Source organism: Pagrus pagrus (assembly GCF_965226575.1).
Source record: "Pagrus pagrus genome assembly, chromosome: 15".
In the NCBI taxonomy this organism is placed as follows: Eukaryota; Metazoa; Chordata; class Actinopteri; order Spariformes; family Sparidae; genus Pagrus; species Pagrus pagrus.
The window spans coordinates 24,134,070-24,162,063 of NC_140199.1; the positions used below are offsets into that span (position 1 = coordinate 24,134,070).

General features: G+C 40.0%; 3 protein-coding genes across 8 annotated transcripts; 2 read left to right on the forward strand and 1 right to left on the reverse strand.

Moving 5' to 3' along the window:
• Nucleotides 1-1,241: 1,241 nt before the first annotated feature.
• Nucleotides 1,242-8,064, reverse strand: LOC311270162 (transmembrane protein 150A). 2 transcript variants are annotated; one of them, XM_084374895.1, is made up of 8 exons: nt 8,018-8,064; nt 5,990-6,056; nt 4,652-4,699; nt 4,245-4,307; nt 4,091-4,158; nt 3,877-4,007; nt 3,312-3,489; nt 1,242-2,374 (listed from the first exon to the last, which is right to left on the reverse strand). In XM_084374895.1, the coding sequence occupies exons 2-8, from the start codon at nt 6,052-6,054 to the stop codon at nt 2,181-2,183; spliced, it is 747 nt and encodes a 248-aa protein (XP_084231021.1). In that variant the 5' UTR covers nt 6,055-6,056; nt 8,018-8,064; the 3' UTR covers nt 1,242-2,180. The 2 variants fall into 2 exon arrangements, with proteins under 2 accessions (XP_084231021.1, XP_084231020.1); XM_084374894.1 differs by lacking the exon at nt 8,018-8,064 and adding an exon at nt 6,220-6,350.
• LOC311270163 (NFU1 iron-sulfur cluster scaffold homolog, mitochondrial) lies at nt 7,254-12,262 on the forward strand. Its single transcript, XM_084374896.1, has 8 exons — nt 7,254-7,327; nt 9,143-9,234; nt 9,380-9,515; nt 10,635-10,701; nt 10,785-10,896; nt 10,997-11,060; nt 11,251-11,425; nt 11,593-12,262. Exons 1-8 carry the CDS (start codon nt 7,263-7,265, stop codon nt 11,659-11,661), a joined length of 780 nt encoding a protein of 259 aa, XP_084231022.1. The 5' UTR covers nt 7,254-7,262; the 3' UTR covers nt 11,662-12,262.
• Nucleotides 12,263-12,541: 279 nt separating this feature from the next.
• Nucleotides 12,542-27,989, forward strand: ccar1 (cell division cycle and apoptosis regulator 1). Of its 5 annotated transcripts, XM_084375623.1 has the most exons (27): nt 12,542-12,626; nt 13,690-13,851; nt 14,021-14,223; nt 14,329-14,469; nt 14,698-14,730; nt 15,385-15,581; nt 15,760-15,886; nt 16,533-16,652; nt 17,966-18,031; nt 18,162-18,354; nt 18,523-18,667; nt 18,767-18,922; nt 19,074-19,299; nt 20,252-20,365; nt 20,670-20,836; nt 21,648-21,858; nt 23,064-23,147; nt 23,261-23,449; nt 23,685-23,876; nt 23,989-24,216; nt 24,305-24,434; nt 24,698-24,786; nt 24,880-25,020; nt 25,182-25,302; nt 25,493-25,675; nt 26,369-26,574; nt 27,305-27,989. In XM_084375623.1, the coding sequence occupies exons 2-27, from the start codon at nt 13,740-13,742 to the stop codon at nt 27,383-27,385; spliced, it is 3,855 nt and encodes a 1,284-aa protein (XP_084231749.1). In that variant the 5' UTR covers nt 12,542-12,626; nt 13,690-13,739; the 3' UTR covers nt 27,386-27,989. The 5 variants fall into 5 exon arrangements, with proteins under 5 accessions (XP_084231749.1, XP_084231750.1, XP_084231751.1 ...); XM_084375624.1 differs by lacking the exon at nt 17,966-18,031; XM_084375625.1 differs by lacking the exon at nt 17,966-18,031 and having other exon boundaries at nt 14,048-14,223.
• The last annotated feature ends 5 nt before the right edge of the window (nt 27,990-27,994 follow it).

Here is a 27,994-nt window from a genome sequence, read left to right on the forward strand (position 1 = left end):
CTCGGTCGCACATTGTATCTAACACAAAAACAAGTAAAATACTGATTTCAAACTAAATGATGACAGGGTGATGAGGTTACCCCATGTTTTTATCCTTTATTTGTGCAGGAGGACCTTTGTTTAATGGTATTTAAGATTCTTAGATGTTTTTTCACTAAGAAAGGTTTGTCCTGTGATGCAATAAAATATTTGCTTCCAAACTAATTGAAGGTTGAAGTAATTTGAGCATATTTTAGCACAAATGTTGTTCTTATTTTAAAGTTTAAACAGTCTTAAACAATAAATATTAGGCAACCAAATGGCTAGATCATATAATTATGATATAAATATGTATATTATTGCTGTATTGTAATAATATACTGTATATTACTGTATACAGTATGCTGATCTACTATCCAAGGATGAATCATAGTTTTCCTGCACGTGTTGTAGGCTGTTACTTAGCCTTAGTACAGGCTGCTGTATATGTTATGTCTACGGGTTGTGGGTTGAGATGTTGTCATATTTCGCAGCAGTCAGTTTCAACTGCAGCTGCTGATGCAGAGCGAAGCATTCTCATTTGTTAGCAAACATTTCTTGGTGCAAGGTATTTTGCTGAACATTTAAACCAGTTATGCATTAAAAAGGGACGGGAACAAAACTGACCAATTAAAAACCGTGTGGGGACACGTCCCCAGCATCCCCAGTGTAAATGACACCTGTGACTTTGATGATTATCAGGATAATGTTGAGAATCGCACTTGTGTTCAACAAGATAATCGTGACATGACATTTTCACAATGTCCTATTCCTATCCATGACTGAATGAGCAACAGAAAATGTTAACATTTCAATATTGTAATATAGACTTACTGTTACTGTCTTAATCTACAAATAAGTATGCAGATTTGCGATTGTATAGAGATCCATCTATCCATTCACAGAACAACAGTAGAGTTTTTTTTTTACAGAAACGCCTTATTTAAACCTTTGAAGCGAGCCTCACAATATACTGTTGATAAAGGCTCTAAAGGTCTTGATAAAGCTATTAGTTGTTACAAATGTCCGTGAGATTTTGAATGAGGTGTTCCTGTTTCACTTTGACTCTGCATGAAGATATGTGACATCATATTTTTCCAACTAAATCATACCCACTTCCAACCGATGAGGAAAAACAAGAAGAGGAGCAGAAATGCATTTCTCTCAGCTGAAATAAAGAACCAAACCTGTTCCAACTTTGGCAAAAAATGTTGTATTTTACATCAGACGAGAGAAAATATGTTCAGGGCCTTTTAGTTGCTGAAAAAGGGGAACTACATTCAGAAAACATCACTGTAGTTTGTCCTGTCACGCACACTGAAACTCTGAGACACTGACACCACACCTCAACCTGTGAAAGAACAGGTATAACGACCACAGGACTGTACAGTGTGTGCCCAACACTGCACTTCTTAATTGTAAACCAGCCTTTTGAGGTGTTGACGTCTTTGTTTTTTTTGCCATGACTGAAATGCCAAAAGTAGCCTCTCTAATTGTCTCTCAGCGTGAATCACCTAGTCATACAGGATCTTATGACGTCACAGGGACTAAAAAATGTCTGAAGGGCTGGATTGCGACGTCCTCCACCCTTCTCAAAGGGCTTTAAAGTCATGTGAGTGAATCAGCAGAATGACAGGACCTATCAGTGTACAGTGCTCATGATTTTTAATAGTGCCAAAGCTTTACACAAGTGCTTTTGTATTTTTCTGATGGCAACTTTCATGTCCTTTGGTCCTTTTTAAGGAGTTGATTATGAGAACATAAAAAGTAATTTCACAAAACACTTATTCACATAAATTAGGGGTATTGGACACCTCGGGTTCATTGTTCTGTTGGCAGAGCAGCAACATGGCTTGCACAAATCTATAATGCAGCTGATGTGTTTTGTTCTTTTTTCTGTACAATCTAGTTGGTGTCAATAAATAAGGATTTTTTTTTTACCTAAGGAACAGAAATGCCCAGTAAAGAAAATCAAAATATTTTCAGTAAGTGCTAGAAAAGTGGTCATAATCCATAAATAGATATAATTAATCCATCCCAGCATCATTGATGAAAGAAAGCTATTGGTCCTCCAGCCAGGATCCAGCCACTGTCCTTACAGATGTCTTACTCAGTCCATCTTCACTGCTCCTGTGCTTCAGCTGGACCCTGGCGGCCTCATATCAGGACATCGTCATCATCAAAGGCTTTTCTTCGTCACGTTTGCTCAGCAGGTTTGAAATCATGAAGGACGAGAAGAAGCAAAACTCCACAGCGTAGCTGAGCTCGAACAGCTCCAGGTTCACGCTGAGTATCCACTCAAACACAGCGGACAGGTGGCTGTAAAAGTAATTGTCCTGGGCAAACATCACGGTGTCTGAAGGGGCTCAGGTGAAGGATGTTTGGAAGAGTTAGTGGCAGTCAGATTTTTTGCTGATCACTTTCATGACAGTAAGACATTAAAATGTATCAAATCACAAAATAGACTTACAGATCTACATGTGTGTTAACATGTGGTCAGTCAAAAGCAACTGCTTTAGGATTCTGTGGTTCCTCTTGTTGTCATACGTATCATCATAATCATGGAAACAGCATTTTTACATTTTTTGAATTTTTTTTTTATTGTATATTTCTCCATACTCTTATTTCTTAGTATGTATTCTCAATTTTGTTTTTTTCTTATAATTCCTTAATGCTGTGACATTTGAATTCTAGATGGAGCAACTGTACTGTAGACCCCCTCGTGAATCAATAAAGTATTCTGATATACAATCATGTAGGCCAGTGTGTATACAACATTCTGTATTCAATTTTGATTTAAAGTGTGCATTACTAACTAGTGCCAAGAACCCTTTGAGCCTGTTATTAAACCCTAATCTGCTCCACTACAGTACACATGTTGTGTCACCTCGCAGCTCCCAGATGTAAGAGTGTGAAATGTGAAGCTGAGTGTTTACAGGAAGTCAACGGTTTAAGACTGATGTGGCTATAAAGTTCCATTAATTCATATCTACTTCTGTCACGTGGCCTGTTGTGGCCGGTCCCACTTTGTAAACAGAGCAGCAGACCGGATCTAAATGTGGCACGCAGGGACTGTAGTGCTGTAGCAGCTGGAGAGTGACTCTCAGACGTCACTGCTGAACTAAATGTTTCTAATGCCACAACAAGTGAATCCCGCCAAGTTTACTATCACTCTTCCTACAACTCAGTGCACACCTGTCATCATAACCTTGCGCAAAAATACCCTCAGATATAAGAGTTTCGTAGACTTAACCAAACAAAAAGACAATTCTTCTAGCTTCATGGAAGGATACAGCAGATGGTGACAATGGTTTGATTCACAGTGGAGAGGATGCGTAGTGGGTAGAGGACCTTCTCATACCCGGTCAGCACACACTTCCCGGTCAGCGCCGTGAGCAGGACGGTGTAGAAGCAGATGCACAAGAAACTGATGGCAGCTCCCAGGTAGTGAAGGAGGGGCAGGTGACCTGGCTGCAGAGGACAGTCAGGAGATTCCAGATGAACAGATAGTTGCAATCAGGGCAGACAAAAAGAAACAGAAACAGCTCCTTGACTGGTATGTGGAGATGGATACATTTTAATCTTGGGTCCTTAGAGCACTTATTTTTATCGTTAGTCTACTACAAATTGTATAATTTACTTGAAACTGAACCATCTCATGTTAAATACTGTGGAGGAGGTGTACCAACTTTGCTTGTGCTCTAAATCATTACGGAGGACTACAAATAAATAGTCACCCGCCTTTGTTTGCTCTTTCACAACAGCTGCAAATCCAAGCTGTTAAGCTATATTGTCAACATTGTATGACGAAGTCCTGTCAGCTCACTGTTCTGTGAGATTAATTTGTGCAGTACTTACATTACAGTTTCCAGCTGCAAACGCCCCCATGGCTGCCACCACCCCAAAGACCAGGGCAAACTTGCTCAGCATTGAGTGACATGCGTGTCTCTCCATGATATGGGCATGGTGGAACATACAGAAGAGCAGAACTAAAGAGGAGATCGCAGTTGTTATAACATACCGTATATCACTTAAATCATGTATGTGTTCGGCCTTTAGTCAGTAAACTCACACAGAAAGGATCCAGCGTTGATTGTGGCTGTGAAAAGGGAACTTTCTGGTAAAAGAGTTCCACTTGAGCTGGAAAAACATAATATCTAGAATTAATTTGGCCGAACTCGTAGAAAGGAAAAGTGAAAGGTGAAATTAAGTGACTGCATTCTCACCTTATGGTGGGAACCTTGCAACATCCGATGGACTGATTCCCTCTGCAGTAGTTGTCAGGCCCCCTGAAAAACAAATGAATGAGGTTCTTTCAAATCTAAATGCTGATGGTCAACTATCTACAACAGGGGTGCCCACACTTTTATTTGAATAGTGAGCCATGGGCCACAAGCAAGGACCAATTGTATTGTATTGTAAAGATGCAAAATACGAATGACTGACTTCCTGCACAAAGTGTCATTCTGATAGTAATTAGGGATCCTACATGTGAGTATTTATTCCTCACAAAAAATAAAACAGTGATTTACATGATCATTTCTTTAATTATAATAGTCCTCTAGAAACATCTTGTAGGCCCACGTTTCCCACAGGCCCCAGTCTTGATTTACAATAATGAGACACAACTTACCAGTCACTGAGAGAGCATACGTGACCGTTGGAGAAGGCCAGGCCATACCTGGAAACAAAAAAAGAAGAAACGCCATTTTTAAGCAACATTATATAGAAATTGGCATTTTGTGCAATTTGGCGCCACCCGCAATTTCTGAGTGCGACACCACTGTCGTAAATACAAACCCCCGGTCTGTAACAGTTTGTCAGAGGTAATCTAGGTGCTAACTACAAACAAAACTCATTACATCATGACAATGTTGTGTGTTGAAAACGTGTATCTTCCAGTAAAGATGTTTGTAACGCTGTGATCCTACCCTCTCACTGAAGTTACATAGTGCAGAAACAAGTGATGGGGGGCTGAGACAGGGACACCACTCATACTATTACAAGACACTGTACCATGAAAACGATTTTAAAGCTGTCATTTTAAGTTAAAAAAGTTACATAATGCTGCTTTAATAATTGGGCTCTATCTTTATTTGAAAGGAATCACCATTCAAACTATTACATGGTAGTGTTGTCCCATTCCTGTTTACTGAATCAATCTATGACAGAAGTAAACATTGATTCATAAATAAATCCTCACAAATATGCCTGGCCTCGAAAAGAAACATCACCTGACTGCAGTCGATCAAATTACTTCATTAATAATCAATACACAAAATGAAACATATGTAAATAAATATATGTTATATACTGTATATGTCAATAAGTGTAGAATGAAGGAACAAACAATATAATAATGAGAAATAAAACACCTTGTTATAAGATCTTCACAAATTGGAATGAACATCATCACTGTATGCGTCATCACCACAGAGCTGAATGATAACCAGCATGAATAACAATCAGATTTACAGGTATGCACGTCTCTGCAAATTATTAAACAATAATGTCTCTCGGCATTTCTTGAAAGTCTGGTGGGCACACCTTGCGTCACGCAAAACAGGCTGGATCACATATTTCAAGACTGTTGCTATTTCATAGCATGTACATGTTCAGATAAGTTTTCTCACGCTTTTAAGTTCAATGGTGAACTTTAATAAACATCCTTCACAGATTACACATAATTAGCACTACAGTATGTTAATGAGAGTATGTTTAATATAATGTGTGGCCATTTTATCACTTCCTGTTCAAGGCCAAGTGTTACTGGAATTTTAGTGCCCGTAGCAAAGAATATACATATCAATTGCAGTTCCTCATAATCCTGATGCGTCAGTGACATCGCAAGGAATAAAACGTAATGTAATCTTGGCATTTGTATGACAGGCACAGACAGAAGCAGAATAAAAGTTGTTGTTCTAATAGTTTCAAAGAAGAAACAGAAGGTGTCATTTCCTGGTAAACTTACACAGCCCATGTTCCAATGAAGGACACCAGAGAGAGGGAGATGGGGAAGATAATCCACAGCAGCATGTCTTGGTGGTGGACAAGGGGAAACAAATTAAAAACAGGAATTCCTTAAATCCAGATGTGCTCAAAAGACTCAACAGTAGACCTCTTCAGGGGTTAAGACGTTCCTCATGGAGAGAGCTTCAAACCTACAAGATTGGTACTAGAACAAAGACATGAAGTCCTAACCCTTTATGAATGTGGAGTTCAGGTTCTTCAGTAAGTCAGTTGTTGTAGTTAGTTATAGTCATCCACCATCCAGAGTACAGCCCTGCTTTCATATGGCAGTCTGTGTATAGCTGCCACTCCTTTTGAGCACCACCTTGCCCTGTCAGAACAAATGTTGGGAAACATGGGGTTGGCCGTCTTGACGCTGTCACATTGTTTGTTTTATATCCAACACACTCAGCTTCTTTTTCCATCTGAAACCAGCCACTATGTTATTCACTACCAATTGATTGGAGTTAGAAACTCTTCCAACAGTATGTGACATACACACATAGACACACACATACATACAGTCTAACAGATGCATATCAGGCTGGAGACCAAAACAGTGGGTCTGCGTGACTGCCACTAGAGGAATGCTTTGAATGTGTTAACATGCTTTGTTGTTCTTTGAAAGTGACTCAGATAATTTACTGCAGTACGTACAAGTCGGACGCACTTTTGCTTTACTTGACTATTCCCATTGTATGCTACTTTATATTTCTACTCCACTAGGGGAATATTGTTTTTTCCCACTCCACTACATTTATTCAACAACTATAATTACCAGTTACTTTGCAGATTGAGTTTACACTTGCGTAAAATATGGAGCAGTAAAATTTTAAATGCAGGGATTAGTACTGTTGTACAACTAATAATCTGACTAGGACACTGCTGTCATGTCTCAAGCATTGTTATTATGAGGAATAACAACACTTGAGGCATGGAAACGTGCCTTGATTTTTTTTTGTTAATGTATAAACATATTAGTAATAAGGGATATTTGTTAAATCAATAATGCAGTGACTGTTCATTTTAACACAATAATCATTTTAATCTTGAACATGTATGTCAATTGTCTTTTTTTACTTATTTTTTGTCTCTTACAAACAATAAATGACTGTTTGATTGAGTAAATAAACTAGAGACAGGTCAATATCAGAAAGATCTCTGGATTGATCAGACTCTGGTGCAGGAGTGCGTCCTGTCTACCACATGAGGTCCTCATTTTCAAAACAAACAAAATGGCGGCGCACATGAGATGGGGTCTTCGCCACTTGTTCCGGGCAAGAAATACTGCTCATTTAAGGTTTGAACTTCTACACCTGTGACATATAGTTTTGTACACATGTTGTACTGCTGGTTCGGGTGGCTATAATGCTTGTGGGAGGCACAAGTTCGCAATTCCGACGCGTGGTTGAGGTGGTACTTTTAGCTAGCTAGCTTGCTAATTAGCCAACTAGCAAACTGCGACACTAGGCAACGGGTTGTCTCGATAATCCCATCCATCCGTATATAAATGGATGTATCGAAAGGGTAGTTTAGATTTTCACTTTAATTCATCTTTGATTTTATATGAGTCTATTTCCCGATACCAAGCACGTAAATTAGCTGCTAACCATAGCTAGCTCGAACTACACTGCTCAAAAGAAATTAAGTGAACACTTTAAACACACATTAGATGTTGATGAACCAATTATTCAAAGTGAAAATCTTTACTGGTGTACATTGTATAATTTGTTGAGAACAATATGACGAAACGAGAGTTAATGGAAACCAAAATCCTCAACCCACTGAGGGCTGGATTCAAAATCGCAGTCTGTCACTAAAAGTTTGGAGTGAGACTTTGGGGCAAAGTAGCTTCGGTCGCTGACGAGAGAAATGGGGCCGTTTGAAACCAGATTTAGAGTAATGTCTCATTTTAAATCAACATCTGAATTAGACTTTGTGGTGTCGTTATTTGGTTTTAACCATCAATATATGCTCATTGTCCGCTCACCTCCATGCCAGTTATTCTCCCTGCCCTGTTGGCCTCTGTGTGCTCTGTCTCAGCCCCTCTCTCCTGCCCAATTAATACATTTTTAACATTATTTTTATTATCATCTAATATTTTACCGTACCAGTCCTTCCTACATCTCTTTATAAGTTATAGTTAACTTATTTTTGTATTTATTTTCTGCCCCTTTAGTTCTCTGTCTTATGAAATCTTTGCACACTGTATTTTTCTTATGCAGGCGTTTTGTGATCCATGGATGATCTCTATATTTATGTTTTCTGCTATATTGTTTAATGGGACAATTTGATTCATAGAATGATCTGAACATCTGACAGTTTGGTCAGAAACATGCACACCAGAAGCCTGCCGGTGGTTATTTTGTAGGGCTCTGGCAGTGCTCCTCAGGTTCCTCCTCGCACAAAGGAGCTGATACAGGTCCTGCGGCTGGGTTGATGCCCTTCAACGGCCCCGTTCAGCTCTCCTCGTGTAACGGCCGGTCTCCTGGTATCTCCTCCATGCTCTTGAGACTGTGCTGGGAGACACAGCAAACCTTCTTGCAATGCATGTATGGATGTGCCATCCTGGAGGAGTGGACTACCTGTGCAACCTGATTGGGCTGCAGGTACTGCCTCATGCTACCAGTTGTGACAAGGACAGTAGCAGAACACAAAACTAGAGAAGAATCAGGCAGGAAGGATAAGGAGAGAGCAATTGTCTGCTGCCAACACATGCAAAACCATTCCCTTTTGGGGGGTTGTCTTGGTTTTGCCTCTCCTTTGCGCCTGTTGTCATTTTCATTTGCACCAGAGCAGGTGAAATTGATTCACAATCACTTGTGCTTCCTAAGTGGACAGATTGATATCCCTGCAGCTGAACTGACTTGGTGTTATACTGTGACAATGAAGTGTTCCCTGAAATTTTTTGAGCAGTGTATAAACTTTGAATAACTCTGAATAACTTGACCAGTTAGAAGGCTTTTACATTTATACACTGAGCTAACCGCTAAAGTAAATATCTCATCCATTAACCTGTCCTTACTATTTCATCCTGCCTAAAGTAATGAATGAGTTTTAGTCCTATGTTTACTGACAGATATTGTCTTATTTTCTATGTTTGTTACGTTGTAAGGTTTCCAGACAGCTCATACCACTCACAGAGCACGACCTGGAGCTTCAGAAAGGTTCAGCCTCTGCCCCACACGGGAACCACACACTTCTCAAGTGAGAAACCATTACAGTATTTGGACACCTTTATGCTTTCGCCCACTCTCTGTCATTAAGTGCTAACACGTGTCTTAGTGATACTGCTGTGTAGCCAATAACCATGAAACTTCAAAAAGAAATTGTTTTTTTTAATATCTTTCAGTAAGACACCTGTCCATCCAGACTCAAGACACTCCAAACCCCAGAAGCTTGAAGTTTCTCCCCGGTAAACCCGTCCTAGGAACCGGGACGCTGGACTTTCCCTCTCCAAGCTCAGCTGAATGTTCATCATTAGCCAGGTTGTGTGTCAAGTTCGCCTACTTTGCTCTACTTCTTGTTTCTAGTTTTATAGAATACACATTTTAAGGAGGCGTTTCAGTGTTTCCTCTCGTGTGTTTGCACACTGTGTGCGTCATGTTTATAAATCATAGTGTAATAAAATGTCACCAACTGTTTCTCATAAGAAGTTGTCTCATAGACATAAAAGAAAGAGAGTAGAAAAGATGCTTTTATGCCTCCTATATATATATAAAATACTTTATTTAATCAGGAAGTCACATTGAGATCTCATTTTCAACTGCGATCTGAATACAGAATAAATTCGAAGATCAAACAGAAGAAAATAATAATGACAGAAATATAATAATCAAATAGGAGAAGATTTAAATATACAATCTCATAGACGACAACATGAAAAAATATTCTTGGTGTAGTTATAAAATGGAATGAAAATACAACAATATTTTATAAAAAATATGTTTAAATTAAAAAAAACATTCATAAAGACAACAGTTGGCAATATAAATAGCTGCACTGTTAATAAATCGGTGCGTTCCAAAATCTCTTGGATGTCGATATAAAAATAATAAAAATGCAACCATGTAAGACAGTTACACCTATATATTCAAACATTTTCAAATCAAATTTTTGAATATATAAATTGTTTTAGCCATCAAAGGAGTATGTTTGACTAAATGTTGCACTTTATAAGACAAAATAAGTTGAAATATATTCATCAGAGGTTTGAGTGTGGCTTTTCCATTCTCTCTCTCTCGCTTTTAAAATAAAAAAAAAACAAAAAAAACAGTGTGACAATAGATATTTATCTTCATTGAGCTGTTCGTGGTTGTGTGCTCAGTTTCTGACAGATGTGGAGTTTTTGGGTAGAAGAGTAATTACAGTAGATCTGACAGATTTACAAATTACACTCTGTGATACTCCAGGTTTTTTGTGAATGCATTGTGTAGATAAAATGTTTTGTTTGCTAATACATTTTGTCTTGAAACAAATGACAGCATTGTCAAACACAGTTCAATCATCAGTGACGCTCTTGATAAAATGAACTAACATGACCTCAGACTACATTCTGTCATTGGGATGTTTTTCATAACAGTAACACAATAATATGTTTCTCACAGGAACCTGTTTGAAATCGAAGGAGTGAAAAGTGTGTTCTTTGGCCCTGACTTCATTACTGTCACTAAAGTAAGTACTAAATGTAATTCAGCTTGTCTCTGTGATTCTGTTCTTGTGAAATCTTTGTAGTGAGATCTTTGTTTTCCTGGCAGGCAGATGAGGATGTGGAATGGACTGACATTAAGCGTCATGCTCTGGAGGCCATTGATCAGTTCTTTGAGAGTGGTGACCCGATAACAACAGGGGCTGTGTACCATGAAAGCAGTGAGTATGCAACCTGCCCACATTAGTCATCTTGGAGTTATGCAGCTGCTTGACTGTATATTGTGAAATATCTCCTCACTTTACATTTTCTTTATTGTAGGTCATTCTGAAGATGATGATGATATTGTTTCCATGATAAAGGAGCTTCTTGACACCAGAATCAGGTACAAAACCTTTAACAATGATAACAATGTTGGTAAATTTAAGCCTTTGGTCATCTTTTGCAATTGGGACAGCTCATTGTTTAAAAGTTTAATAGTTAAAGACAATTGTGCTGTGATAACAGTCTTAATCAGTCTGTTCTTTGTGCTGCTTTTTTCTATATAAATTGATATGGTCCCGTTCCCTCCCAAGACCTACAGTGCAGGAGGATGGAGGCGATGTCATCTTTAAGGGGTTTGAGGACGGCACAGTCAAGCTGAAGCTGGTCGGCTCCTGCACAGGGTGTCCAAGCTCCACAGTTACTCTGAAGAACGGCATTCAGAACATGATGCAGTTTTATATCCCAGAAGTCGAGCAGGTGGAACAGGTGATTAACAAGATCTGTTTGAAAATGAAGACAAGATAATGAATAATATTTCAGTATACACTTTACGTACTTGCTTCTATACTGAGCTGAGTGTTTGTCATGATTGGAGAGAAAGTTTGTCTTCATGTCAAATTTTTCATTCTGTCAAATTGCCTTTTTTTGCCCAGGTGGAAGATGAAGTGGATGAAATCAACGCAAAGGTTTTCACAGAGCTGGAACGGAAATTACAAGAATAAAAAACATCCTCGATAGCACACTTGAGAAGAAAAATGTTCCACTGTGTAAACACAGCCCTGCATTATTTCCATGAATTATCCAGCTACAATCACCAGAATGAAGAGAGGAAATTATAACCTGCTATTTTGTGTGCATACTATATACTGTTTCAGCTGTAATGTATATTAACATGCTGTATGCCCCTGTTACCATGAAAAGGACGGGCATTGTTCTAACCATTCAAAATGCTCTGCTGTGATGACTGTAAATGTTGCAATGTATTTATTTCTTATAAATATGTATATTTTGAAATAATATTTTAATAGTGTGGAGATACTGTCAAAGTTTTTGACATTGTTTATGGTCATTCAGAATGAAGATTTGATAAGATATTCCAGTTGTTGCACCCAAATACCAAACGAGGCATAAATGAACTGTTTTGCTAGTTAATGTGTCATCTCTAGGTGAAATAAAATGTTAGGCTACAAATATTCATCAAGCGGAAGTAGATTTACATTGCATCACCCCATAAAATCTGTATGCTATACTTACTGTATGTGCTCTTTGCTCTGTTCTTGTTTACTGTATCACATCAAACAAAGTTCACGGTTTGAAAGCAAATCTTTGTTGTTGATTCCTTTAATTATTATTATTTTATTCCAGTTATGACTTGTGCTATTATGTCCTATGTGGGTAGAGAGAAAACAAGGAATGACTGCCCACATACAGGAAGTTAAAAAAGGGTAGTGAATCATGAGACTTCACACTGTAATGATCTTCTGTAGCCATGCTCCTGTGGCTCACAGGGACAGAACCCATTTATTTGAGCAGTAAACACAGATTGATCACTTCATACACTCACTCAGTCTCCTGGAGCAAGGATAGGCTTCTTCAACTCGCGCATGCGCAGTTTATGTCTACATCGACCGGCGCAGGGGACATCGGTAAGCAGTGTTGACAATGTTTTAATGAAAACCTTTACTACGTGAGTTATCGTTACCATTTTGTGCAAAATTGAAGCATGATTTATTGACTGTGTGCAGGAGAGTTGCTGCCATTAGTGAATGTGTGTTTGTGTACTTGTTTAACATTAGCTATTCAATGCGAACTGCCTACGGCCAACGGACGTTATTCGGGCCTCGCTTTCGACAACAAATCCAGCACGAGGCTAATCTGGCAACAAAGCTAACGAGGTGCAAATGCTAAGATACGTTGAGCTACTACCATATTAAAACACAGCATGGCTACTGTATCTGTTTACAGCAGCAATGCGTTGTTTTAATGTTGTAAAGGTGTAGCTAAACAGGACACGTTTTAAACCAGGAAACTAGCAAAGCCCGAATAACATGGAGCTTTAGTTAGCTGCTGTTAACAACAACTACAACCGCATTAGCTTGCTAGACAGCCGTAAAATATTAGCTAGCTAGCTGCCTGCGCTAGCCGATAGCATACTGTCAGTTAAAGTGGCTAACGTTAGCCACACTGCTGTCGAGCTCTTCGAGGTTGCTGTGTCAGCATTTACTCATCTAACGTTACAGAGCACCGCAGAAATCAAGGGTAGCTCCTTTTAAGTGCTTGCGTACCAGTAAGTTGTGTGTCCTCTCTCTTGTTAGGCTAATAGTGTTGAATTATTGTAAGATAACCGTAGGATCCCAGCTAAAGTCAATTGTCGCTGTCGCCTATCCATTTGGTGTAAACAGCATGCTAGCCGTGTAAAGGCGCCTTTTAAATCTGTGTATGTATTCTCTCAAATGTAAAATCTAATGGAGCAAATGAGCAAGTATTATACTCATTCACGACATAACATGTCTGTGTGTCCTTTTTACTGCTTCTCACATTTAGAATGCATTGTTTTAGTCCTCATTGTTAACGCTTTGCTATCAATGCACAGTGGTAGGTTGTCTGCTAACCATTGTAGCTGCCTGGGATTCATAACATTTTAATTTTGGACAGAGATATGTGCATGCTCTTGAGTTTTTCCAGGGAAACACCCCTTTGTGTAGGTGGTCTTTTCTGATTGTTTCTGATTGTTTTTGTTTTGTTTTTAGTGACAAATATTGGCCTGGTGAGCAGAGACTGCCCTTAACCTGAGTGAGTCATGGCCCAGTTCGGGGGACAGAAGAATCCGCCGTGGGCAACTCAATTTGCTGCCACAGCGGTGTCCCAGCCGGGCCACTCGGGCCAGTCTATTGACCTCAACAGCCTGCATTGTAAGTATAGCAAACCAGAGCCCCTGTCCTATTCAATTCCCTCTCCTAATGTAATGTTGTACTCTTATTATATGGACTTTATCTTGCTATCACATCATGAAGGAATATCCTATGCTATATCAACATTTTCCATTCAGTGTTTTTTTTTTTTCCCCACACCTCTCTGAAGCTGGTGCTTCATATTCCCTCCCTACAGCACTTGGTGTGCAGCAGCCGTCTCTTCTGGGAGCTTCTCCTTCTGTTTACTCTCAGCAGTCAGCCTTGGCTGCAGTCTCTCTCAGCAACCAGTCTGCTGCAAACTATCAGCTGTCTCAGCAAACTGCTGCCTTGCAGCAGCAAGCAGCAGCAGCTGCCGCTGCAGCACTACAGCAGGTCAGTCACTGTAAGGTAGCACTAAGCACACTCAGCAATCTTGCTACGATCTCATGTAACAGTGTCTGATCCACTACTATCTCTATCATGTTCTTCTTAATGTAGTCCCAGATAAATACAGCCCTCCAGCAGTATCAGCAACAGCAGCAGCAACAACAGCAGCAGCAGCAGCAGCAGCAGCAACAACAACAGCAGCAACCTCCCCAGCAACCGCCTCAACAGCAACTGTACAATGTACCTCATCAGGTGATTCACAGCTTCACTTTGCTTTTTGTCACATTTTATTTTAGAGAGTCCCCTGCTCATACTAACCCTGGAGAATAAGGGGTTTATGTAGGTTTAGAGGGATGAATTACATTGCTTTATATATTGTCATGGCCTCATATAGATTGTGATCTGTCAACAACTGTTGGGCAAAATGAGCAGTCATACAGCAGTTCATTTCATTTTTGGTATTTTCTGTTTTCTTCACAGCTTCCACAGCCACAACAAGCACTGCTTTCTCAGGTAATGTGCAAAAACACACACGCATATTTTTGTCATTTCAAAGTAGCTAATCCAGGCTTGTCATTGGGATTGAAGGACAGATTTAATTCATGATTACATGCATGTATCTTTTCTCTCAGTGTTTATCCTTTCATAAATGCGTATCATGCTCAGGGTCACAGTGGGATGTTGGCATGTATTGAGCTAGATGCAGGGTACACCATATGTACACCATCTGTGCTGTAAAACACTTCAGATTAACCTTAGAGCAGCACTCTGTCCAAGGCTGAACAAAATATAAAAAAACGCTTTACACAGCCAATTTCCTCATTTTTCTATCTGAGCACATACATCATTGATATTGAGCCTGTTATGCAGGTCTTCATTCACTCTATGGTTTTATTTCTCTGATTCATTGCTAATTCAAATTCAATATTGATATTTTTCTCAAAGTAGAAGAAGCAAATCCCAAGACATATATGCCAAGATCAGTCCTATCCATTTACATTCTACCATTCAAAACCCAAATCCAGGCCAAATGTTTTCATAGCTAACCAGATAAAAAAAATTATTACATCAAATGTCTCCCTTTGCATTCTTTTAGAGTTTGTGTGGCTGTGGTTTTTTACTGATTCTGTTTAGTAATGCAACTTTGTTTTTGTCCCAACCCCTTAGCCCCCCGTCGCCTTGCCCACCAGCCTAAGCCTGTCTAACCCCCAGCAGACAGCCCAGATTACTGTGTCCTACCCAACACCACGTTCAAGTCACCAACAGCAGACGCAGCCACAGAAGCAGCGAGTTTTTACCGGTGTCGTCAACAAGCTACATGACACTTTTGGCTTTGTAGATGAAGATGTCTTCTTTCAGCTAAGGTGAAAGACAGAGAATGGTCATCGCCTCTTCTTTGCCATTTCTCAGGCCAGCATTTGGCACCCATAACATACAGTTCTAAGCAATACATGCACCTCTTTTTAAACCTGAAACTGACGTGCCCTGACATTTGGAGATGTTCACAGATGTCTGATTGTTTTGTTTCTTTTGTTTTTTCAGTGCTGTGAAGGGGAAAACCCCTCAGGTGGGTGACAGGGTTCTAGTGGAAGCTGTGTACAACCCGAACATGCCCTTCAAGTGGAATGCCCAGCGCATCCAGACCTTGCCTCAGCTTGCAAACCAGTCGGTGAGAACACTGAGAAGCTGCACTTAGTCACCCAAAAAGGAGAGGATAACATTGTTTGGCAAATTTCTGCTTGAATTTCATATATACTTTTTGATTATTAGTGTCATGCAACCAACACTATTCATGGTTTTGAAATTGCCCCGTCTGCTTCAACAAACGTGAAGACGCACACTTGTCTGGCTTGTCCTCCCATGAAGGATTTAATTCATTTATACTTACCATCTAATAATATTCACAAGATAGCCTTTTCACATTTGTAAGTTAAACCTCAGGTCCCAAAAATAACCTAGCCATTACAGTCTAGCAATTCCAAACATGGGAAGCATTTTCTTAGCTCTTGCTCTGTACTTTGTATTTGTCTGTTTGCTTCAGTTAATTTCAGCCTGATCAGACAAAACATTGAAACACCTGCTGAATTGCTTCTGTGATAGAGGCTATAAGTTGACATTAATAACATCTGTTTGAATCTTTACATATCTGAAAGTGAGATCCACAGGTTCATTTTAAATCCTGGACAATTCACCTGGCCTAGTCTGAGGAGAGTCTTAATATATTGAAGTGTTTTTTTTGCTTTTTCCTTCAGATTTAATCTTTACCCTGTACCTCTCTGTCTTTTATTGACTGTTGTGTTCTCAATCCCTCCTAGCATCAGCAGCAGCCTCAGCCTTTACCTCAAGCTTCCCCACAGCTCGGCAGCCTTTACAATGAGCCAGGGATGCAGCTGCGCTACTCAGACATGCACTCGACTGCGGACAACAGACAAAATGTAACCCCCTAGCCATGAATCTCACAGTTTTTGGTCCTTCTCCCTGCTCAGTTTCTTTCTTTGTTTCCCGACTTTCTTGTTTAACCTATTCATGCTGAACACCAACTCTAAACTGCAGTTTTTGCTTGTTCTTTTAGTTTGCTGTCGTTGCCAAATGGATAGAACCACATTTATGTAGTGGTTTAACAATAACTGTCTTTATTTTAAGGAACATTGATTTGTCTTAAAGAGAGACAATTTTGATATTATTGCTTCATTATACATTTTTGAATGTGCTTTTTGTGGTAGATTACATCCTTTATAACCAGGATATATATTGATTTTGTTTGGAAAACAAACTAATGTTTCTTGAGCTGTTACTTCTGTTCCAGAGGTGTTTTGTTTGTTTGTAAATCAGTTAATCTTTCTACAGGGGAAATTGCAGATGACAGGGACTTCAAGAAGCTTATTAAAAGTAGAAGGCCTTCTCAGCGCATTTTATGTAACGCCAGCAACACTGTGCTGTGTAAAACAAGCATGTGTTCAACCATGTAGAATTGCTTGACAATGTATCAAATCAGTCTGTCAACAGACAGTGCCTTAAGACCTTGAGACATATACAATTTTTACAATGATATTTGTCACAGAGTTAATATTTCTGAATGTGGCCTTTTGATTGAAGCGACTCTTTAACCAGAGGCACAGATTTGAACACATACATAAAATATCTTCAGAATATGCTGTTCAATTATGAATGTAGTGACATGCAGCATGTGATTTATAAAATACTGCTGGTCATAGTTTCTTATGGTCCTGACTGCAGGCTATACACCAGACATGAAACTTTAAATAACAAATGTTACTTCAGTGTGAATTTAAAATACACACATTCTTCTTAATATCATCGTCAGTGTTCACATGTTAATTGTTAGCCTGACATCAACAGTTTGATGTCCATTTAAAATAGGAGCTAACAAATAAGACTTGCACTCTGAAAGGAAGAACAGATTGTCTCATATGAGACAAAGTATTAAAGATAATATAGAAAATTCTTAGACAGTTCCTAGCCATACTCCTGATCAGTCTTAAAATATATATCTTTAACTCATCTTTTGTTGGGAAATTGTGCCTTTTATTTTCTTCACCCAAATTTTTTGATAATCCGATTAAAAAATTGATGTTTGCTTCTAACAGGTCAAAAACTGGATTATTACTTTTGTCTGATTCAACTGAAGTTTGAGATAAAACTGTGTCATGTAGCAAAACTGTACTGAAGAAGACCAGCTGTCTAGGTTGAGATTTTGTTTCACACCAGGTGTTCTTTCATCCTACAGACCTTTCATTCAAGCAGACATTCAGAGCTTTCCCCAGCTTCTTTCTTTCAAGCAGCCACTGACCAGGTTTTTGTACAGTTCATCCTGTTATTTGTTAAGCAGTCATTGGCATTACAACTGAAGATTCTTTCAGGTCTGCTTTTGAACATATGATCACCCCCTTGTTTGTTTTTTTTCTTTATCCCCTCTTCTCCAGAACCAGCCCCAAGCTCCCACCATGATGAAGGCAGCCCCCACCATCCTGCAGTCGCTACCTCCCCCAAACGCGTTCAGTGTTCCCACCCAGGCTCCCCCACCATCCCTGCTGCAGGCCCAGCTGTCTGCTGCCTCTCTGGCACCTCTCCTCCAAAACCCTCCTCAACCTCTGCTCCCACAGCCTCCACCCAAAGGTAAAATACCTATTAAAGAAATTACATCATGTAGTACTGGATATAGGCCAGTGAAGATCACTATTTTTGGAGCTATTTTGGCACATCTGCCTCAAGTCAAAGCAATCTATGTGGTATTTTAAGTGGTTAAATAAGCAGGGGCTTAGTATTGTTTCCCTTGTCTCCTAGATGTGTTTTCTGGGGGTCTGCTTCAGCCCCCAGTGAGAATGATGCCACAGCCGCAGCCTGTTCGGCGAATTGAACCCCCACCTCGTTTCCCCAGTCGCAATGATCGAGGCCCTGAGCTCATCCTCAGGACTAAAGAGGAACGCAGGTGAGATGGTGATAGAAATAACTTGAGTTTATCTTGTTTTTGTCTCCAAATATGTAGAAATTACTCATCTTTGTGGTTTTTTTTTTCTCAACTTCTCAGTCGAGACAGAGACCGTGAGCGCAGACGCTCAAGAGAACGTTCACCCGCACGCAAACGTTCCAGAGACCGCTCTCCCAGACGCGACCGTTCACCTCGACGGCCTCGCAGGGTGGTTCCTCGCTACACCGTCCAGTTTTCCAAGTTCAGCTTAGATGGGTGAGTACAATCTTCTGAGTGTTGTACTGTATGTCAACACTTCAGTGTTTGATAGTCAACAGTATGTAATAGTTTATCAGTTTGTGTTGTGGAGTTACTGTGGCCACCGAGCTAATGAACTACTGTTAACTGTCCTCTGTGGGTACTCCAGCTCCAGCTGTGACATGATGGAGCTGAGAAGGCGCTATCAGAGCCTCTACATTCCAAGCGACTTCTTTGATGCTGTCTTCACCTGGGTGGATGCCTTCCCTATGACAAGACCCTTCCAGTTCAGTAACGCCTGTAATTTCCACATCTTGCACAAAGAGGTGGATCCGCTGGTCAAGAATACAGCTGTGCTTGACCCTCCTGATGCCAACCACACTTACAGTGCTAAGGTATGACTGTCAATGATAAATACATTGTACCAGTGTGTCGTCTGTCATCAAGATGCAGCGAACAGCCAGAAAAGTCACCCCATGCATTTATTAGTTAAGTTGTAAGAGCTATTACCAAACCACAGCTATTACTGGTGAGAGCGCTAATATTGTGTCCAACACCACAAATGAAAAATTGTGTCCTGAATTATCTTCAGATTTTGTTTAAAGTTGGTGCACATGCTCAGATTTTACTCTTCAAATTGAATACAATAGACAGAAATGAAGTACTAAATCAGAAAATACTCAGATTCGCACTCCTGGAGCAGCAGTTTTGTCAGAAATACAAGAGAAGAGTAACTGTTGTTTCTGTTTACAGTGTAGCCAAGCAAGCTAATCAATGTGTGCAACTGAGATCTGATTTCATGCTTCACTTTGAGGACACAATAGCAGGGAAAAGTAAAATTGGTTAATTTGCTGAGAAGTTGAAGGTCTACAGCCTTCACTTTCACTCTTAATGTAACAGCTCACTGGGACTGCCCCTCCTTTATTTCAAGTGATCGCTTGCAAAAGTTTGTTACGATCCATTGAAGGACAAAAGGCTAAATAAGATTCTTGTCCTGTGTTGTAGATTTTATGTGCATGTTTGAACAGTTCAAATACTTTAAATGTGAAGCAGCAGCAGATTAAAATGTTCTGTTTGCATTAGCAGTTTAGCACTTTGTACAGCTCTGAAACGGTATACAGTACATCAGAGCGAAGCGTGTGAATAATAAACAGTGAGGCTAGTTTGAATTAGATGCTGGATTACATGCAGATATTTTCCTGTGAATTTCTTGTGCTTAAGTGTCTGAATCCACTGCAGTGAATGAAATGGTGGACAAAATAGGGTTGGATTTCGTAAATATTTTACTTAACAATATTATATAGGATTATAGGCTTATTACGTAAATGCGTTCTCTTTATATTTCAGGTGATGCTACTGGCTAACCCCAGTATAGAGGAGCTCTATCACAAGTCCTGTGCTCTGGCAGAGGACACCCAGGAAGTCAAAGACTCCTTCCAACATCCTGCTAGACTCGTTAAGGTACATCACACTTTTGTACACTTGTACCATGTGCAGGAGCTAACAATGATGTTAACTAACCTATTCCATTGCTGAGTTCTAACAATGTAGAAAATCTTAACTGATGTTGGCTTAACCCTGTTGTGTTTTCTCCTGTGGATCCTCAGAGGTACATGCTGCTGACCTTTTTGTCTTTGTCTGTGTCTCTATCCTCTTTTTTGCTCTTTCCATCCTCCATAACTCTTATCCATATTGTCATTCCCATTTCATCTAACCTGTTGTACTCTGTGGCTCTCTTTTGTACCCGTCTGTCTTTCTTCTTTAGTTTTTGGTGGGCATGAGAGGTAAAGATGAGGCCATGGCCATTGGTGGTCACTGGTCTCCCTCTCTGGATGGAGCTGACCCAGAGAAGGATCCCTCAGTCCTTATAAAGACAGCCATACGCTGTTGCAAGGCACTCACAGGCATAGACCTTAGTCTCTGCACTCAGTGGTAAGAGCTGTTATTCTCATCAATATTTCTTTTTCTCATTGATTGTGTTTCTGTTTAACTCTGCTGGTATCAAAATCTCAAATTGAGAAACTAAATCTCATCCTGAACATGTTGGGTGATACTTTTTGTTTCTTTTTTATATTAATGATTATTTTGTTGTTAATTTGCTACCTATAATTTACTATTTTTATTTATTGTGTTTGTGCAATGTTCCTTTTGGCCTTTTGTGTGTTGTTGTCTTGGCTCTCTCTTTCTGTCACACACTCTATACATATATGCATATTTTGTTGTGATGAAAAACCAAACGCATGGACTGTGGCTGGAAGCAGTAGCCTGGACCAGAAGACACTTTCATTACTTTGTTTTTTTTAATTACTTTTCTGTTCTCTCTGTTAAATATCTTACATATTTAACTGGCTTTCACTGTCCTTTTGATTCTGTCTCTCTTCGCACAACCCTAATGTAGTGCGTTAAGTGTATCCTAGGTTAAATGCAGATCACTCATCCATAATTGGCTGAAGCTATAATGGGGATGAATTTGGGGGTGTGATTTATTTTATGTGATTGTCTCGTCAACTTTCTCAAAATGGCTGCCGTAACCTGTGACAACAGTTGGAGAGCTGCAGACTGGGTCCATTTGTGTCTATGCTGTGTGTTGTATGGGAGATGGGTCACTGTAATGATATGTACAATCATTCAGTGACCTCATGGGAGGGAGTAGCTGTAGAAGGCTCGCCCTAGCAAGGCTTGCCTTTTATACTGTGCCCTGACAGAATGTTTCTTTCCAATGCACCTTCTTCCTTTGCGACAGGTATCGTTTTGCAGAGATTCGCTATCATCGGCCGGAGGAGACACACAAGGGGCGGACAGTCCCTGCTCATGTGGAGACAGTGGTTTTGTTTCTTCCGGATGTTTGGCATTGTCTTCCTACCCGCTCAGAGTGGGAGGTGCTGTCACGGCGACTCCGGGAGCAGCTGGCTGAGAAGCTGTCGGCCGAGCGAAAGGAGGCGGATGGAGAACAGGCACTGAACCGCTAATCCCTCTCTTCTCATTTCCGCTTCTCACAGGAAGGCACAGGAATTACAAAAAAACAAACCCCAGATACACATCAGACACAAAGCACACCTCACCATTCACGCAGACACGAACACAGGCAGATTATTGCTCCCACCAAACCTCACCTAGGCTTCTTCTGTTTACTCCTCCACCTGTCCCCTTCTCCTCTGCTCCAACTCCTCCATTCCTCCATCAGCACATCCACCTTCCCTCACATCCAGCAGACACATACAGTGGAAGCAGTGAGACTAGGTCGTGTTGTGTAGGCCCTGATCGCAACTGATAAAACAGCTTCCAGCACCTCACACGCCCCATAATTGGGTGATAATCTGGCTATAATCATTGTTAATCCTGGCATTTTATTGTGCTTTATTTTATACAATGCTTGCTTAAGATGTTTTGAATTTGGGTGCTTGGAAATTGGTGAAGCAATGGTTTCAAGTGGTTTCACAAATCTGAGCCAGTGGTGATTTTGTTTTTAACACTGGAATCTGCATTATTTGTTTACGCTGGAATCTGTGGAGTCAGTTGCGTGTAAATAATGTATATGTTTTAGAAATGTGTGTTTTTATATGATTTTCACATCGATTTGCTATTGTCTGACTTCGAAAAGAGAACCTCCCCCAAGTCCTGCTTCTTGTCTGTTCTTGTTGTTGGATTCTACATTTTCATTTGGACTATATGTAGGATTTGGTTTTTCCAGGGCAGTTGGTTGGACAGAAGGACAGATGGCTCCTATCTGACGTAGGCGTATAAAACCCATAAATGGCAATACCCAATACCCCAGTCATAGTCCATGGTAGGGCCTCCCTATCCGCACTCCGTTTGGAGACCAGCTTCAGTTCACCTGATGTACCTACACTCCTTTTGGACACACCTCTCATTCATTTTTACCTTTTTTTGTGTTCCACAGATTGATTGATTGGCAGCTGGGGGGCATTTCTGTTGGTTTTTATAAGAGCTAGAGAGCTTCCCTGTGTACGCTTCAGTAGCAGTGGACTTAAACACAGTCGAGAGCTCACTAGGACGAGACAATGAAAGACAGATGTGACCTTGCTTCTTGCACGGATCAACTTTAAAGTTTACTCAGGCCTTGAATGGTGTGCTGACTGTTTGCTATCCCACTTCTTTCTCTCTCTGCCTGTCTATATCTTAATGATTTCCTGTCAAGGAGGAAGAGGAGAAGGATGGTGATGAATCGAAGGACGTTAGTACTCCCACTCACTGGGCTAAACTTGACCCGAAATCAATGAAGGTAATGTCTAAGGAGGAAGCCTCTGCACTGGTAGAGATGAGAAGACAGACAATGATTTCCCCTCTAACATATTTGTTGTGCCTTTCTGACATCACTTTTGTCTTCCCTTGTAGGTAAATGACCTGCGCAAGGAGCTCGATTGTCGCTCTCTAAGCTCGAAGGGGCTTAAGTCGCAGCTGATCGCTCGCCTCACCAAGCAGCTAAAGGTGGAGGAGCAGGTGGAGGAGTCCAAGGAGCCAGAGAAACCAGAGAGCAAAATTCCTGAGGAAGAGGAGCCATCTCGCACTGAGGAAGACCGAGAGGTACAGAGAGTTTTTCATTTACATGGATGCGATTAGATGTTATAAGAGAATTTAATAGTCACAGTTTTGTTATTATGGCAACATTTATGTGGTTGTGTCCTTATTTTGTGCATGCACTTGTTATTGGGGGTTTTGTCAGTCTATTCAATACAAAAAACCCTTTCAGAAATTAGGATTATCATACATTTTGTCCGAAATGCTCTGACTAACTAACTGACGTTTTCTCCTCTGTTAGGAGGAGGAGAGGAAGAGACAGGAGGAGCTTGAGCGTCAGCGGAGAGAAAGGCGCTACATCCTCCCTGATGAGCCGACCATCATCGTACACCCCAACTGGGCAGCAAAGAATGGCAAATTTGACTGCAGTGTCATGTCCCTGAGTGTGCTGCTTGACTACAGACTGGAGGACAACAAGGAGCACTCCTTTGAGGTGAGAGTTGGTGGTCACAGCATTTGTCCTATGCTGTGATACAGAGTAGATGAATGAAGTCTACAATGCACGTGTATGAAAACCAACTGAATCTGTTTGTCTCACAAACCAGGTTTCCCTATTTGCTGAGCTGTTTAATGAAATGCTACAGAGAGACTTTGGCTACCGCATATATAAAGCCCTCGCTGCTATTCCTGCCAAAGACGAGAAAAAGGAAAAGGAGAAGAAAGCCAAAAAGGAAAAGGAGGCTGAAAAGCGTGAAACAAAGAAGGAAAAAGAAGAAGAGAATGAAGAGCCAGCAGTAAAGAAGACCAAAGAGGATGAGGAGGAGAAGAAGAAGGCAAGCCTCTCAAACTAATCTAATCTTTCATTTACTCAACAAATGATGTGTGTTTTTATACGGTTTTGTGACTTGTGTTTTTAACCAGAGCGATGAAAAGGCTGTGAGGAAGGAGCCCTCTCGAGATGAAGAGGAGAACGAAGATGATGGCAGCACAGCCAATGCCGAGGAATATGACCCCATGGAGGCTGAAGATGCAGAAGATGACGATGATGATGGTACAACACACTCTTTGTTTCATAAAACACAACCCAAGAGATTATTGTTAAAGTTCCCACGATATAATTCGGTCAATGATGAGAAATCATGCACCACGCTGAGCCTGTGATGGATAACACTTCCACTGTTTCTGAGACCTTAACATGGGAAAACATTGCTTTGATTTTTAGGATATTACATTTTTTCCTTGTGTTAAAGTAAAAAATTACTTCGACTTTGATTCAAGTTCTAACTTCTAAATATTTATTTTAATATTTCTTAGATAAGGACGATGACGACTCCAATGACAGAGACAGGAAAGACCGCAAGGATGACCGCAAGTCTTCAAAAGAGAGGTCATCTAAAGACAAGGTTGGTTGATTATTGTAGTAGGCATAAATTTAACACATTGATTTTGTGAAAATGTGGCTTTTGGTATAAATGTGGTTGTTGCTGTTACACCAGGAGAAGAAGCAGATGGTCACATACAACAAGGAGCTGCTGATGGCATTTGTCTACTTTGACCAGAGCCACTGTGGCTATTTGCTGGAGAGAGACTTGGAGGAGATCTTGTACACACTGGGACTGCACCTTTCTCGTGCTCAGGTGAACACACTCACTCAGACAAACCTAATCATGTCCGTAGTTTGTTTCTGGATTCTTAGTCTTATTCACATACCCACTCACTTACTGCCTGCCTGCTGATGTTTCTTTGTCTTTGAGTAAGATTACATACAAATAATCAAACAATCTAATTCTGTTTTCAGATTAAGAAGCTGTTGAACAAACCAGTGGTCAGAGAGTCTTGTCACTACCGTAAACTGACCGACAGGGGAAAGGATGAACCAATTCCCTCCTTTAACGAAGCCCAGATAGAAAACCTCATAGGTGAGCTGACCTGGGTTTTTATGATTGAAACAGTTTCCTTCAATTTTTAATGGTCAATTAAGCACCATTTTTAAAGCTATGATGACATAAGAAGTTTCATATAATAAGTTACAGCTGTTATATGTCAGACAGCTGCTGTGGCTGATTTCTTCATTACATTTTATGAAATGCTTCTCTCGTTTTCTCTCAGGTAACCGAGGACTACTTCCTGTTCAAAAAGCTCGTTCTCAGTCAGAGGCCAGCGAGTCTGGTAATCTGATCGTGTATAATGGAGCCATGGTCGACATCGCCAGCATGATGCAGAAACTGGAGAAGAGTGAGAAAGCAAGAGAGGAGATAGAACAGAAGCTAATGGTGCAGGATTCCAAAATGGGTATGATTTGAATTTCATTATACTGTAAATGTTATCTTTGGAAATGATGTCACGGTCTCGTGAGTTGCAAGCTACACTCTGTGTCAGTAGTCCATCTGGACAATGATCTGGCTCAATTTGAGTTTTGCTACAAAGAAGTCCAGTCTCACTTCATTCAGCAGTCTTCCTCTTGTGATTTCTGTTGAAGTGTGGACTGGCACATTACTAACTGCCTCATTAAAAGTATAAAAAAGCATTCAGCAATACTGCTTGTCATTGCGGGTGGTTAAGAAAATAGTCCCACCAGGTCAGAAGATTTGTCCTTGTCTCTCCAATAAAGACAAAAAACCTGATAAAACATGATTAATACAATGATGTCTTTATTTTCAATGTTAAACCGTAAAAGAAAAGTCCAGTTGAATGGTTGTATCACAGCTGATTGATTGTACTGCTGGTATATTTCATAATGTACCACTTGTGAGAAGTTGTCATGCACGACACCTAGTGGTAAAATTGGGCATTACCTCTCCACGTGTTCGGCCTGATAATAACAAAGCAGTGCAAAGAATTTTCACATCTGCCTAAGACAGGTTAATAGTGAAGTTTGAGTAGTAGAATTGTATAATTTTGCCAGAATTTTCCTCCCAATGCTCACTATGCTTTATCGTTGATCTTCCTTCAGTCTAGTAACTTTGTTGTCATGTCTCATTCTAGATGAAGATGCAAAAGCGAAGTTGCAGTTGGAGCAAGCCAACAAGACCTTGTCCAGGGAGCTGGATGATGTGAAGAGCACTCTGAGCCAAACTGAGCAGACTCTGAAGACTGTGGAGGAGCAGAAGACGACCTACCACGACCAGATTGTCAAAACGTCAAACACTTTGATGGCCAGCTTCAAAGGGCTGATGGCAGTAATAAAAAAGGTGAACCATATGGAAAAAGCATCAAACTGATATTCATCTATTTCTTTTTTTTACCTTCAGCGAGGCAGCAAATGAGTTCAGTATGGCATTGATGGACATTAGAAAAATATGGAGAGTTGTTTAAAAGCCTGAGTGCTGTTATTTGCATTGTCCAAAAAGCTTAGTTGGTTAAGAAAAAAAACAGCAACCCTGGATATTATTTCAAGGCATAACCATAACATCAGCATTTCAGAAGTGAAGCATCTGTTCTTCAGCGGCCACATTAATGATACTGTTTAGAGTTTTGCCAACTTCCTGCATGTGTTGGAAGCATAAATACACATTTGCAGCTCATTTAGATTAAATAACAAACAACGAAATATGGTAGGTCATTTGCAGCGGAATTTTTCCTTTACAAATTACAAACATGGCAGATTCACACGGGATTAAGATCACCGATGACCTCCAAAATGATTACAAATTACTATAAGTCCTGAGGTTACACTAGGATTGCTGTACAAATGGGGCTTGTGTTATATCACAGCACCAGTGATGTCATCAATCTCACATGGTTTTCTTAATTTGACACAAGCTCTGACAAAATGTATTCGAAAAGGTGCAATTCACAGGAGTGAAACAAGCTTCGGTATCAAAAATGACCAGGCCTTTTATTCAGACATGAGAGCAGTACATTAAATCAGATAAACATCAAAGTGTCTATACTCACTGCTTGTTTTTCTTTATCTTTCAGGATGAAGAAGTAGACGAGTCTGGTGACGAAGCTGCTGGCGATCACATTCGGACATCTCAAACAAACGGCGCTGATGAATGAGTGATACATTTAAAATGAATGAAGCTAATCTGTAACACTGAGTATCTTAAAATCTGTAAATATTCACTAACGAGTATGATTTGGCTGTGTTTCATTTGGACCTATTGTCTCCCAGGCATGTATAAATTACTTAATTAGTTCCCTTGTGTTAATTAGAATTCAGTTTCTGTGTACAATACATTTGTTTCTGAAGAGTTACATTTCTTACCTATATAATAATAATAATAATAATAATTTTAACTATGACAAAGCTTTGACACGCTTATTTTCATAGTTCTAAATTATGATCAGTTGCTAACATTTTTTCTTTTTGCCATTGCTTTAGCTTTGTTATGGCCAATAAAATGCTACATTGTAGATTTAAATGCCAGTATGTATGAGTTGTACTTTTCTGTTTGAGATTTTCGTTTTTCTAATGAGCAATAATGATGCTATTTATGTGCAAGAGAATTCATTAAAAAACAACTATATTTAAAAGAAACTAATTTTAGAAGGAAAAGGGTGGGAAGGGGCTCCATGTGGTTCAGACAGAATTTCTTTGTAAATTGTTCTAATCTGCTGTTTAACCACAACTGTGTTCAATAAACACATTCAGTTTGTAGTACTTTT

What these genes read in the sequence shown, in the direction of transcription:
- LOC311270162 (XM_084374895.1), bottom strand. Translation starts at nt 6,054, where the DNA reads ATGCTGCTGTGGATTATCTTCCCCATCTCCCTCTCTCTGGTGTCCTTC. An exon ending in TTCATTGGAACATGGGCTGT is followed by an intron (nt 4,700 to 5,989) that starts GTAAGTTTACCA and finishes TTTTGTTTCCAG; the next exon opens with GTATGGCCTGGCCTTCTCCA. An exon ending in CAACGCTGGATCCTTTCTGT is followed by an intron (nt 4,008 to 4,090) that starts GTGAGTTTACTG and finishes TCTCCTCTTTAG; the next exon opens with TTCTGCTCTTCTGTATGTTC.
- LOC311270163 (XM_084374896.1), top strand. Translation starts at nt 7,263, where the DNA reads ATGGCGGCGCACATGAGATGGGGTCTTCGCCACTTGTTCCGGGCAAGA. An exon ending in GAATGTTCATCATTAGCCAG is followed by an intron (nt 9,516 to 10,634) that starts GTTGTGTGTCAA and finishes TGTTTCTCACAG; the next exon opens with GAACCTGTTTGAAATCGAAG. An exon ending in AAGTCGAGCAGGTGGAACAG is followed by an intron (nt 11,426 to 11,592) that starts GTGATTAACAAG and finishes TTTTTTGCCCAG; the next exon opens with GTGGAAGATGAAGTGGATGA.
- ccar1 (XM_084375623.1), top strand. Translation starts at nt 13,740, where the DNA reads ATGGCCCAGTTCGGGGGACAGAAGAATCCGCCGTGGGCAACTCAATTT. An exon ending in TGACCTCAACAGCCTGCATT is followed by an intron (nt 13,852 to 14,020) that starts GTAAGTATAGCA and finishes ACCTCTCTGAAG; the next exon opens with CTGGTGCTTCATATTCCCTC. An exon ending in CTTAGTCTCTGCACTCAGTG is followed by an intron (nt 20,837 to 21,647) that starts GTAAGAGCTGTT and finishes CCTTTGCGACAG; the next exon opens with GTATCGTTTTGCAGAGATTC.